At 39.2% G+C, this 14,197-nt stretch overlaps 1 protein-coding gene across 1 annotated transcript; it reads left to right on the top strand.

Moving 5' to 3' along the window:
- Positions 1–5,343: 5,343 nt before the first annotated feature.
- LOC308404395 (macrophage-expressed gene 1 protein-like) lies at positions 5,344–8,703 on the top strand (the record flags this gene model as incomplete). The annotated part of the gene is made up of 2 exons (XM_080894422.1): positions 5,344–5,793; positions 6,586–8,703. The coding sequence occupies 2 exons, from the start codon at positions 5,344–5,346 to the stop codon at positions 8,254–8,256; spliced, it is 2,121 nt and encodes a 706-aa protein (XP_080750548.1). The 3' UTR covers positions 8,257–8,703.
- Between the last annotated feature and the right edge of the window lie 5,494 nt (positions 8,704–14,197).

Here is a 14,197-nt window from a genome sequence, read left to right as displayed (position 1 = left end):
CGGCGGTTAACTTTTTTTGGTGCGTGACGCCTTAACAGCTGATTTGCCTGACTCACGGCTAAGTTTGGGAGGAGTGCGTATTACGCGCAATTACGCACAATTACGCACAGGGAGCTAGTTTCCCAGAGTTATATAGTTTTCAACTCTATGTAATCCGTTTCTTGGGAAGTGGTAGATTATCTTTTTTAGTCCCACAGTGTCAAACGATTTTATGGAAGATAGTAAGTAGTAAAACAAACAAACAAACAAACAAACAAACAAACAAACAAACAAACAAACAAACAAACAAACAAACAAACAAACAAACAAACAAACAAACACAAAACTTTGGGCCATCCTTATCCATATGTCACAACGTCGGGTTATTATCTCAAAATTCCTACTTAGTAGTCAAGTTTTTTCTCAGAAGTTTGAGTTATTAAATTAAATTGTTGAGATACTTATGCAAAGTTTTCACTTTTCCTATTATTCCACATTGATTTAAAAAAAAAAAAGAATAGATAAAGAAACCGGTTAGATACTCATATAAATGTGAAAAAAGGAAAATCGACAGGAAGTGACACCCATAAGAGTTCACCAATACTAAGAAGAGTGAGGCTTCATGGGCGTATCACAACATGGTTTCCGCTCATCTCCCAAAAGGGGCTTATTCTATCACACTCATCATCGCAGTTTATGACTGAATGTACACAGCAGAGGACAGCTGTTACTCTGAGCTTAGCATGAGAACGTGATAGGGATGAAGGGGTGATATTGTTGTTAATTATTATATTCTGACTTCATGAGGTTTTAAACTAATGCGAAATAATCTACAAAACCATTCACACCAGGGGGTACCTCAAAAATAATTATTTAACTACTCAGAAATTACACCCAGTTTCACAAAGGTTTAAGTATAAATAGACTCCTGACTAAAAACCAAGCTCACAGCTTGACCAATTAAAGACACGTGATACAAGTAAGTTAAAATGACAAAACCATCAACAGTAGATTTCTATAAAGCCTCTCAAACTAAAGCCTACATTTAAAATCACACCTTGATTGCGTTTTGAAGGTGCTTTACAGAAGCAAAACAAAGAAAGATTGTAGGTATCCAAACAGCAGTGACTCGCGCCACTGTGCGATTCATTAGCTGAGTGGTTTAGTGTTGCCACCTGCTGGCGGGATTAATTAACAACTGTTAACTGGAAATGTAGGCAACGTTTATCTGGGTTCAGATGCATAGACTGTGTGTGGTTTAATTTCACTGTAACATGCAGATTACTGACGAAAAATGTAACCAACTAAGTATTTTACAGAACCCTATTGCACAAATACAAGCTGGCATCCCTCTCACTCAAAAAATTGTCATAAAACTGAGTGAGCTTTTTTTTTTCTTGTAAATTAAATAACAGATGAAAAATGTTAAAATTGTTTAAAATGGAGACAGTGCCCATGCTACTGTAATGTATTTCCTGTAACTCTGGAAGTTTTACTCCGTTTGTCAGTGGCAGAGCATGAGAGAGGAACTGAGAGAAAAGTGTGAACATAATGATTTATTCAGTGCCAAACATTAACCCAAAATAAACCGAAACAAATAACAATCAGTTGTTCTCCCTTTGCTGTTTTGAATTGATGCATTAATTGAAATTCTGCAGTTTATTCGTACAAATCGTTTTCTTTTTGTTTATTTTTTCCATTAAAATATGTAGTTTGCTAAAGATTAGAACTTTATTGTTGGGCTTAGGAAGTACCAGGAGATCATTGGCCATGTAAAGTGGTGCATTTGAGTTTATGAACAGTTTTCAATTGTCTGCATTTCTTTATGAATATGACCTAAATCATCATCAGGTCTGCACTCAAATAGACATGATGATGAATTGGATTCTACGGAACCGTATGTTTGAAAACAAAGCATGGCTATACATTTACTTCATGTTTTCTGTTTAATAATAAAACTGACATTGTGCTAGTCTTAGCTTAGACTAAGAATAAATGTTAGTTCCCTTTTCTGCTGCATACTTCCTCACTTGTATTTGAACAGGTAACAGTTTTTGTGTTTGTAAATACTAATAAAAAAGAAAGTAGTGAGTTACTTTTGAAATGAATAAAATAGATTTGACAGAAGAAAGCAAAGGTCCCTCGTTTACTTGCAACTCTCCTAAGTGGCTTCTCATGTTGTCCACATGGAACTTTCCTTTAAAACTGAACTTAGACAATTAAAAAACACAAATCACTGTGTTATCTGATAGTCCAATTGCACAACAGATTCAGCATCATGGCTGTTACCTAAACATTTAACCTAATAATCTCTAATGGTGGTTTTTCTGACACTGCCTTTTATTAAGGCTAGATTTTAATCTAGTCTGCTTGAAGTAATTTTTCTGTGACTGGAAATAGTCTCATTCTTCAGGTCCTTACAGTATACTGGTAGTCATGTGTACCTGTATGTAATTAAGTAGTGTGGCATGTCATAACCTGACGACATAGGATGAGGGATGAACACACAGCTAACGCAGAGGACGCGACAAAGGGCAGGGAAAAACACAGGGCTTAAATACATACTGGCGTAATAAAGGAATGCGAGACAGGAGGGAGACACAGCTGGGACAATGCAGGGACGATGAAAGAGGGGGAAGCAACACTGAAACCAGAAACATGGGACAAGGATTACCAAAGTAAAACAGGAAACTGACAATAACATTTTATAAACAACAAATAAATAACATTTTATTTACATAGCACCTTTCTAGACAGAATCACGAAATGCTGCAAAAAGATAAGTCATGAAAGGTAAAACAGCCTGTTTTACCTTTCATGACTTATGACTTACCTTATGACTTACAGGCAAAAATGAACCAAAAGCTAGGTTTTGATATAATCTAGGCAGTCATTCAGAAGCTGGAGCTTGGATAAATCTTGGGGCTTAAAACTGAATGTCATCAGTATAACAGTGATAAGAGATGTCCTTGAAGGAGCCCATTATATGCTGGAGGGGGAGAAGATATATTAAAAACAATAAAGGCCCCAAGACCGAACCTTGAGGGACACCATAAGTAAGGGAGGTAGAGGATGACCTAAAAGCAGAAACCCCATAGAAAAACATTGGTGATGTAAATATGAGGAGAACCACTCTAAGGCAGTTCCACATACACCAACCCAAAGTTTTGGCCTTTCAAGCAGGATATGGTGGTCAACTGTGTCAAACGCCAACGTGAGGTTCAACATAAGCAGAACAGAGCATTTTCCTGCATCATTACTCATCAAAATGTTGCTAGAGACCCTAAGAAGGGCTGTTTGCGTGGAGTGAACTCTACGAAAGCCGGACTGAAACGTATCAAGAAAAGCTATCTTTGTCCAGAGCCTCTATAAGTTGCTTAGCCACAACCTCTTCTAGAAGCTTAGAAATTAACAGTAATTTAGAGATTGGCCTGTAACTGCCCCAAAGAGAAGGGTCTGACTGGGATTTTTTTAAAAGTGGGAGAATAGCAGCATTTTTAAAATAAACCAGAACTATACCAGATGCCAGTGAAAAGTTGATTAAAGTGAGCACACATGGACCAACAGACTGGAAGACATTTTTGAATAATGATACAGGTACAACAACAACAAGAGGATGCTTTCACTGAATTCACTAGTTTTACCAGCGCAGGTAGTGAAACAGGAGAGAAAGTATCCAAGATGATGGTCCGAGATGGGGTAGAGACAGACAAAACAGGTACTGATTGTAAAAAAAAAATCATTCTTACATTATTAATTTTTGCAAGCAGAAAAGACAGAAAATTTTCACAATCTTCATTAGAGGAAATAGGGGCTGCAGGTAGAGCAGGAGTAACAATGGTGACTAATGGTTGAATAACACCTTATGATTACCTCTGCTCTTTGTAACCATTTGTTAGAAATAGGCAGCCCTCACATCTCTGATAGCATTATTAAAAGAAGCTAAAAGAAATTCAGTTCACAACATGTACCTGTGCACGGTACAAGCCTGTTGCAAAAACACATCATATGTTCACATTTCTTTAGTTGACTCTAAGTAGATTTTTATGTCAAAGACAACACTTTGGAGATATAAAATAGTATTTGTGCACAAACAAAATGATTTTGCATAAGCAAAACCGGGCATGTGGTGCAATTTAAAAAATAAATAAATAAAAGAGGGAAATGCACAATCACAGGACAAAAGAAGAAGTTGCAGGCCTAAAAAAAACATCAACAGCAGATGAACTGTATCTAAAAGTCCTGTCCTTAAGAAACAGGAAAGACTCTAAAAGACCTCGCACGGGACCTGAAAACTGCATCTGGGCCTTGAGTCAAAAGTTAAAATGATCTCATCAAAAGGGCGGCTGTCAAGCCATTCTTAAGGAAGGGAAACAGGAAAAAAAAGCCAGATGTATGCCAAATTACACAAGAAATGGAGTGAAAATCAGGGACAACGGGTTTTATGAAGTGATGAACCCAAACTTGACCTTTTTTAGTTGATATTGCATGTGTGGAGGAGGTAAGGAAAGAGGTAGAACAGTGGGGTGTTGCATTTCAGACAGTGGTGTTGGGGATCTTGTCAAAACTGAGGTCACAATTAAGGCTTTTTCCATACAGCAGACAGGAAACAAGAGCTGAATGTGTGGAGAGTGCCTACCCCCCTGCCCCTTTTTTTCACATAACCAAAAGAAGTCACACATCATAAATAAACTATTGGAAATGAGGTAGACATCACCATGCATGTAAGAGGAAACATGCAGAAAGCTTATTATCAACTTCTGGGTAGAAACTGAGAAATTTTCAGGAAAACCCCAATGACGTGTACTCATGTGACTTACTTGCAAATACGTGTGAAAACAGACACAACATGTTTTCAGATCAACTTTCAGTTCCTTTTAATATGAGGAAGACGTAACCAGTCTACCCGTTTCTGGTGCAGAGGTTTTTGATTTTACTTCTCTTACTTAAATATTATTTTCTTTTGCCAGATTATTGTGCATTTTTGCAAGTTTAATAAATATTTTTTTCCTCCTAGGAGCTCTCATTTACCCAACTAACTGCACTTTCCTATGAATTCATTCAATTTTGAATTCATTTCAGCACACTTTGCCACTGACTGATGAAATAACAGCTTTAAATGACCTGAAACATTAGATAAATCACTGCAGGTTTATGTGCAGTAACATAAAAGAAATAAAAGATGTGGTGCCTTTACTGTGGCTACATTTTACTGATAAGACATTTTTCTGTGAGGGAATAAGCTAATAAGCTAAAGTTGTGGAAAAAGATGTTCCTCTTTGTCATATGATAAACTGCCCAAAAGTAGGAGGGGCTTAGGGTTTATAGTCAGTGGTGTCAGCACTCACTTTTGACACAGTCATCATGAAAGCTGCAGTGGCCCTCCTGGCTCTCTCTTTCCTTCATGTCTGCTCTTCAGTACCTGTGAGCCGTCCAACAAACTGGCTCAGACAATGCCGTGCTTCTACCAACCTCTCCATCACAGCACTGGAGGTGCTGCCAGGTGGAGGCTGGGACAACCTCCGGAACATGGACATGGGTCGAGTCATGAACCTCAGCTACTCCCAGTGCCAGACCACTGAGGATGGGCTCTACCTCATTCCAGATGAAGTGTTTGTCATCCCTCAAAAACAGACAGGTGTGGAGACCAGCTCAGAGATCATCAGTTCCTGGCTTGAGCAGAAAAGCTCAACATCTCACTCCATTAATGCAGACATATCCTTCCTCACGGTGCTCAATGGTAAATTTTCTGTTGAGAACACTAGAATGAAAACCCATCAGGTCAGAGACTCATCAACCACAGCCAGAGTGCAGGTAAGTTTTCAGATGTTTTGAATAAATAACAATAACAAGGTAAAGGAAAATGCACAGTACTGATGTTGAGACTTTTTTTATATTAAGCAATTTACCATTTATTAATCATACAGTATTTGTACAGTATGCTAAGACATTATATTTAGAATAGAATAGAATAGAATAGAATAAACCTTTATTATCCCACGAATGAGAAATTTGGGTGCTATACAACTCTTATAGCAAGAGGAATATAGACACAAAGTAGTCCTATATACATAAGCCACTGAGATATGCATAAAAGTGTACAGAGACATGTACAAAAGTGTGTGTGTGTGTGTGTGTTGGAGGGGGGGAGGGGGTTATGAATACCATGAATATGTACAAACAAGATGCAAATGACTAACAGCAATTAAAAACAAGTGATATGTCAATTAAACCGGTAATGAGTAAGATAACCATGTTAAACTGTGTTATAGATTCTGACAGCTGCTACCAGTTTGTTATGTTTCCCCATGTCCCTCTCTGCCATTCCACCACGCCAGCAGACCACAGCATAAAAATAGCAGACGCCAGCACAGTGTTGTAGAACATCCTTAGAAATTTAGCTTTAGCATTTTATTCCTTTAAGATCCTATATAATGCACTTTTAAAATCACTGTAAAAATATTAGAGTTAGCCAAAAAAAAAGCTTTTTTAACTGTAGTCTCAGCACATATGTTAAAAGTAATTTTAATTACAGAAAATAAAGAAGAGATTGAGATACACAGTGATGTACAACAATAATTAATCTTATAATCCTCTCTTTCAAAGGTTCGTAACTTCCTCTACACAGTTAAGGCTTATCCAGACTTCACTCTGGACACACGATTTGTTCAGCAAGTCAGAGACATCGCTGATGCAATTGAAAACAACCAGACGAAAAATGCAGACTATCTCTCGGAGAAGATGGTGCTGGACTATGGGACTCATGTCATCACTACTGTGGATGCTGGGGCTGCTTTGGTGCAGGAGGACTATCTCCGTTCCTCTTATGTGTCAGACAGCCAGTCACAAAGCTCCTCTGTGAAAGCACAGGCTGGATTAAACTTCTTTGATAAGCTAAAGTTTGACATTAGCAGTCAAAGTGCCCAACAGAGCTCATCACTTCATACATATCAATCCAACATTACATACTCTCTCATTCAAAGCAATGGAGGCACAACCTTTTATCCTGGTATCACTCTGCAGAAGTGGCAGGAAAGTACCAGAAACAACCTCGTTGCCATCGATCGCTCAGGATTTCCTCTGAACTATTTCATAAACACCAACACTCTCACTGATCTGCCACACCCTACGATTGGAAAAGTTGCTCTTAAAGTCAGTCAGGCTGTAGAGCGCTACTACAAGATCAATACTCGCCCCGGATGTGTTGATGTCAACTCCAAGAACTTCAACTTCCAGGCTAACATGGATGATAATTCCTGTGAGGGTCCCGCTACAAACCTCAGTTTTGGTGGTGTCTACCAAGAGTGTGTTAAAATCAGCTCAGATGCAGATCCACTATGTGATGCCCTGGCCCAGAAAAACCCAGATACAGGTGACTTCTCCTGTCGTCCACCTTACTCACCAACTTTACTCAGATCAGAGGTGAGACTTCAGAGTTACTCTAAGTATGAATGTCATAGGGAAAGTCATTCCTGTTGGGGTTTTTTCACTTGTCACAAAACACGTTGTCAAGACAACAACTATGTTCGTTCTGCTCGCATCAACACCTACTGGTGCTCTATAAATGGACAGGGTCCAGAAAACTCAGGGTATCTGTTTGGAGGCATATACAGCCCCTCGCTCCTGAACCCCCTCACGAAAAGCAAAAGCTGCCCCCCAAATTTCATTCCAGTAAATTTTTTCTCAGATGGTGAGGTGATCTGTATGAGTAAAGACTATGAGGCAGGTACCAGATTCTCAGTACCATTCGGGGGTCTCTTCAGCTGTCAGTCAACAAACCCACTGGCAAGGAATCAACGCAGGTGCCCTCCCAAGTTTAGTCAGCACCTTGCTGCAATCAGTGATGGCTGTGAAATCCTCTACTGTGTTCAGTCTGGACTGTTCACAGGTGGAGAGCTCAAACCAATTCGTCTGCCTCCATTCACCAAACCTCCACTTATCAGCGTGCAAGCCACCAACACAGTGATGGTGATGACTGAAGGAGAAAGCAGCTGGGTGAGAGTGGGCCAGACCAAAATGTGGAAACTTGCCAAACCAGAAGAAATCCAGGAAATTGTTCAAGGCCTTAACCCTGAACTCAGTCAAATGTCTAATGGAGAAAAGGCAGGTGTAGCTTTTGGTGTGATGGGTGTGATGCTGATGGTGGCCATAGTGGGAGTGGTCCTATTCAAGCGGAGGAGGATGTCAGGGCTTAGAAGTAGAGGTTATGAGGAAATACGTGAAGAAGTTGAGAGGGAGTCACAGGAAGATGAGGCTCCTGAGCAGAACACAGCTTAGAAGTTTGATCACTCGCATAGAGAAATGAAACCGGTGTGGCAGGTTTAGCTTTGAACTTCTCTTTTGATTGTCTCCACATTCATGCTTCTTACAGCACTGGAAAATATTTACATTTAAGAGCTTCTATTTTGAATCAGTCTTTGCATTACTTTAGTTTATTATGCTCCACATTTTGTACTTTAACCTGTAGACTATTAACATATATGCAGGGAGAAATGACTTTGTAGCAGTCTGCCTCTGAAATCACCAGATGGAGCCATCAAAAAGGGAAAGCAGGGGTGATTTTATACTAAGGCCCAAGATGCATAAGATCATGCTGTAAAAATTTTTTTGTAAATATCTAAGCACTGTATGCATGATTTTGTTTGCAAATACTTTCAAGAAAACATGTATAATAGATAATCTGAGAAGGGTTTTCATTTTTTCCACAATATATTCTAATAAACAAGCAAAGAAAAAGAGTTTTCTGTTTTGTGTAGTTTCTTGCACACCTTTTCTGTTATGTATCTTAAGCTGATTAAAGTGAAAACTGTTTTTATTGTGCACATTACTAATATTATGCATTGTATGCTTCTAGCCCTGTAGAGGCCCAGAATGAAAGCGGCTATGAAAGTTTGTATTTCTTTTACATGACACCCCTTATGGCAGAGTTTTTAAAAACACTTACCGGTACAATTACAATAAAATACAATCTACGCCAAATTCAAGACTTTCTCTGTAAGTCGATAGCGGCACAGAGAAGATTGTGCTATGGAGATCACATCATCATCAGTCTTGATGCAGGATGTGTTTGATGGAGGAGGAAGTGGCTATCTTTGGTTTGTACTGTTTCTATCTTGATCTTAACTTCTACTTCCAAGCTCTACATGTGTGAGGCTGACAAGAGACTGTCTTATGCATCTTTGCCAACAATGGTTTGTCAACCATGCCGTCTTATTTTTGGGTACTGTATATGTGGACAGATAGCTTTGTCACACCATCTTTGAAAGTACTAAGTGGTGCTTTTAAAACAGAAATCAGAGATTTCCAAACTCCACATTGAACCAATACTGCCCTCTTCAGGCCCAGCTGCAGAATTCCATGTTGATTATAAATAATTTTGTACAAATATTGAGAGGTTGCATGAAACTTTGTTTAGAACTACGTTAAATAAAACACACATAACCAGAGAGCGGGAAGTAACAATTTACAAATACATACTTTACTTAAGTACAATTATCAGGTATCTATAGTTTATTTGTTTACTTTACGTTAACTTTTTAATTTTACTCTCTACATTCTTTAAACAAATATCTGTAATTTCTACTTCTTGTGTTTTCAAAACAGGCTCGTTACTTTTGGTTTGACACATTTGCGTTATTATTTCGTCACTGTGGGCCTTTAAACATCAAACTAATTTTCCTAAAAGTAACACATGAAACTCAATCCTGTTCCTGTATTAATCACCAGAGGATGTTGCATAAAAATAGATGAAAGAGGCAAAACTGAGTGCTATAGTCAGGGGTTTAAGTGGGGATGTTTGTCCTTTTTCCTTTTATTTATTTATTTTTTGTTGAACACCGGAACAACTGCAGGTGTCCATAAATTGCGGTACTTCAGTATCTTGCTAGCCATCAGCTCAACAAACATCAGTAAAGAAACAAACTGCTTGTATGCAGTTTGCACAGTGTGTTGCTAGCTAAAGGTCCAGCTGCTGTATTGCACAGGGAGATTAGTAACATATCTAATTACTAATTACTCTTTGCTGACTTTATAAACGCCCAATTAGGATAACCGCATAACGGCAATATGTCTGTGAAGGTTCTCAGTTATCCAGGTCATCATAGTCTAAGGAGCTTGGAAAGAAAAGCGTCTGGACTTCTTTAAGTTGCTTGAAGACGTTTCACCTCTCATCTGAGAAGCTTCTTCAGTTCTAGGGTCAAATGGTGGAGAGTCCCAGATGGTTTGTATAGCATTCACACTCCACCTATAGAACATCTCCACACCCTGTTGCCAATGATGGGGATTCATTTAGCCTTCCATTAGGTGATGCATGAGTGTTCTGGCAAGTAGTGTGGACGTGGAACTTAAAAAAGTCTTATAATGTCAAAGTAAACCCAACAAGCTGCCTGTTGACTCCCTCAGCTCACTGACAAAGGGTCATCAGAGCTTTTAATCACCCGATGACACATATTGGTTAAACCATATCCATGCATGTAAAAGAACAAAAATACTTGGATATTGCATTTCACTAAAAATGTCAGACTTGATGTTCAATCAGGATGACCTGCAGTAGCACTGTGAAACAGCCTGGAGTCATTTTTGACCAGGACATATCCTTTAGTGCACAAATTAATCAAATGTCATTCACATGTGAAGGCTGGATGACTGGGGGACCAAGGTAGCTCGATGATTAGCACTGTTGTCTCACAGCAAGAAGGTCCTAATGTCTAATCCATCATCTGGCCTTTCTCAGTGGAGTTTGATTGGAGTGGAGGTGATTTTAAACTGGCCAATGTGAGTGTAAGTGGTTGTCTGCCACTCTGTGTTAGCCCTGCAACAGATTGGCAACCTGTCCAGGTAATCTTGTATGCTTCACATTGTGAACCTCATTATACCAGTAAATAAACAGTGTTGCAAGTGAATGTGTGTCACTTTGGCTGTAGAGGGCAGCAGAGTGCCTTGGAACTCAGTTGTTCGCATAGCCGTCTTAAACTTGCCATTCTGGCGAACAGCATCATGTTTCCTCAGCTTGTTATCTCTCCTGTTTTACAGGATTGTAATCTGTCTTCATATCCACTATATTTGAGTATGTACAGCACTCTGAAAATGTGTTTTCTTATTTCCTCTTCCTTATTTATTGCACTTGTCACACTTATGTTTCAGATCATTAAACACATTTTACTATTAAAATTCATTTATTCAATTAAAGAAAAATTGAATAAATATAAAATGCTGTTTTTTTTAAATTATACTTTTATTTATTGAGGGAAAATAAACTACCTGTCCCTATGTGAAAATATACAGCCCATTATGTCACCACCATGACAGTGAATAGAAGACTAATGATACTGACAGTCGTGCAATACCAAAAACAAGAACTACACAGCTAGTATACCACAAAGTGAAACAGGGGAACATCAAAACACGGGAGAAATGTAAACACTACGAGTATTAATTGAGTTACTGAGTTTGTGGAACACATCTAATTCTTTAAAACGTCAAGTTTCTGAGGCATGTCTCGTGGGATTCAGCACAACCAGCAGCCGGCAGTAAAAAGAATAACAAAACAAAAGGGAAAGGTGGAGTAAGGAAGGGGGTTGGTGTGTTAAATGGCAAACAGGAAATCAGGGGGGCAGCTGTGACAAGAAGAATTGTCCGTAGTTTCCATAAATGAATAAGCTAAACACTGGATTTTGCTACTAAATAAAGAAACTAAGGCATAACAATCTTGCAGCAGACAGGAGCTGTGGTTTCAAACAGTAGAACCTGGCTTCAATGCTAATACATGACCTGATGATGATTCTAGGCCAGAGATCAAAGTTCTTCTTCATGTCAAGCAGTTCACTCTCACCCTTGTGGGAGGTCAAAAAGTGGAAGATAGAAATGGAATGGAACCAGGCATAGATGTGTTATATCATTATCCACAAATGGAGAAAACTTGGAACAGTGATGATCCTTCCCAGGAGTGACTAGCCTTCCAAGAATGTTTCGAGAGCACATCAATGACTCATCCAGGAGGTCACAAAAGAACCCAGATAACATCTAAAGAACTGCAGGCCTAACAAAATGTAAATAAAAACATAATGCAGTGATTTTCAATTGTCATAAACCCATATTTTCTTAACAGTGGAGCATAAAAAACATCAAATGTTTAAAATGAGAAAATGTACCACCATTGGTGCCACTGTAGCAATGGTGGTACATTTGAATCTTTGATTCCAGCAATATGTCACAAAAAAGCTGGAACACGGCCATATTTACTACTGGGTAGTATCTTTTAACTTTTAAATGTCTGGGAACTGAGGAGGCCAGTTGCTGGATTTTTGGTAGAGAACTGTTGTCCTATGTTTGTGGGGGATTCCAGCTGCTCAACACTCCTGTATATGTTCTCAGTTGGTGAAAGGTTCAACTCAGAGAAAGTTTATTCAGTTATTCTGTTTATTTGGGGGTGAGCACAATTACATTTCTGGGATTTTCTTACCTGGATGATTGACCATGCATTGAGACAAAAATCTCAACTTGTGAACCTTTGCCCATCTTTACTTCTGTGAAAGTCTGCCTCTTTAAAATCCTCTTTTTATATCAAAGTAAAATAATAACGGTGTTACAAAAGTATAAAAAAAGTAGAAAGTACAGATATGTGTCTGAAAATGTAAGCAGTAGGCCTAAAGCAAAAAGACTGCCAGAAAAATAAATGATTAAATAAATTAAGATACCTGAAAATTCTACGTAACTGCTGTTACTTCTCACCTCCGGTTAACTAAAGGCACCAGCACACCATTTGGGATGGTTCTGCCTAGTTTAACCCTTGATTTGACTTGTTGGTACCAGAAAAGTTGATATTGCTGTTGATATCACTGTCACGGGTTGCTCTGAGGATCCACTCGCAGGACTCCGGAGTTGTGTTTTAACAGAGATGGTTTATTTACAAGATCTTCACCAAGTGTATTAACAGACAGTGCGAGGATAGGGCTATATACAAGATGTGAGAGGCAGGGTTCCAGGGCTCCAGGGAAAACAAGGGAATCACACACGCGCTCACTCCATCCTCTCTCTCTCCGCTAGTGACCAGTCACTCCTTCCACACTCCACACGGGGAAACATGGGGACAGGTCCGGGGAATCTAGAACACAGAGACACACGTTAACTTTCTGAGACGGAAGCATGCGAAACTTGGGCTTGACGTGTACTGACTAGAGCAGGGGTGCCCAATCCCAGTCCTCGAGAGCTACTATCCTGCAGCTTTTAGATGCATCCCTACTCCAACACAGCTGAAACAAATGGTTTGATCTCTTCAGCATGCCATCATGTTTGGCAAAGGCCTGATAACAAGCCATTCATTTGATTCAGGTGTGTGGGAACAAGGATGCATCTAAAAGCTGCAGGACGGTAGCTCTCGAGGACCGGGATTGGGCACCCCTGGACTAGAGTCTTCACAACAATCCAGCATTGAACAGCTGATCTCCTCCTTCTAATATACCAGCTGGTCTGATGAGGCCCAGGTGTGCATGATCCGGGAAGGCGTGGACCGAGGGCGTGAACCCGCCATGAGTTACTTTTAGAGAAAAAGAGTATTATTATAGAGTATTTTCACTCTTCAGCAGCCAGTGTTTTTGTTCTGGTTTTGTTCACCAACTTTCTTTGTGTTTTTCTGCTCAACCCGTTCCCCTCACCCACCCCAGCCACAGAAGGTTCTTGAAAGGAGGTTTTGCCATACAATCCTAGGCTTGACTGTTGGAGTCTCAAAAATTCCCTGGAACTTTTCAGTGACGCACACTCATGTGACTGTTCAGATGTTAAAAGATTGTTTTCATCTGCTCTTTTACATGAGGACGACAAAGACTCTACCTTAAGGTGTCTGTCTGTTAATATTTTTAAGATAAAGACTGTCTTACTGTACGGGCAGGTTCTCTGGAGTTAATTTTAGAACACTATACACTTTGAATATGCTTTGATTGAGAAACAGTCAAAGCATAAAAACAATAATAATCAAAAAATTATATAACATAAAACTGTGCAGGAATATGCAAAAGTTTCAGGTGTACAAGAATGGTTTCTGGGGTAAAAAAAAAAAAACTATTGCAGAAATGGGAATGAACACAAAACTTCAACCTACAGATATTAGTTGAAAAAGATGTCTGTAATATGATACAGTAAGGCAAGTATATGATAAGAGTAGGAGGGACTTGGCTAAAGCTGTATATATGCAGTGGTGCTGGTGCTCAAGTTGACAGTCATC

The sequence above is a fragment of the Rhamphochromis sp. 'chilingali' genome, assembly GCF_963969265.1.
Source record: "Rhamphochromis sp. 'chilingali' genome assembly, chromosome: 10".
In the NCBI taxonomy this organism is placed as follows: Eukaryota; Metazoa; Chordata; class Actinopteri; order Cichliformes; family Cichlidae; genus Rhamphochromis; species Rhamphochromis sp. 'chilingali'.
The sequence above is the reverse complement of the archived record's forward strand: the minus strand, read 5'-3'. Positions and strand labels throughout refer to the sequence as shown.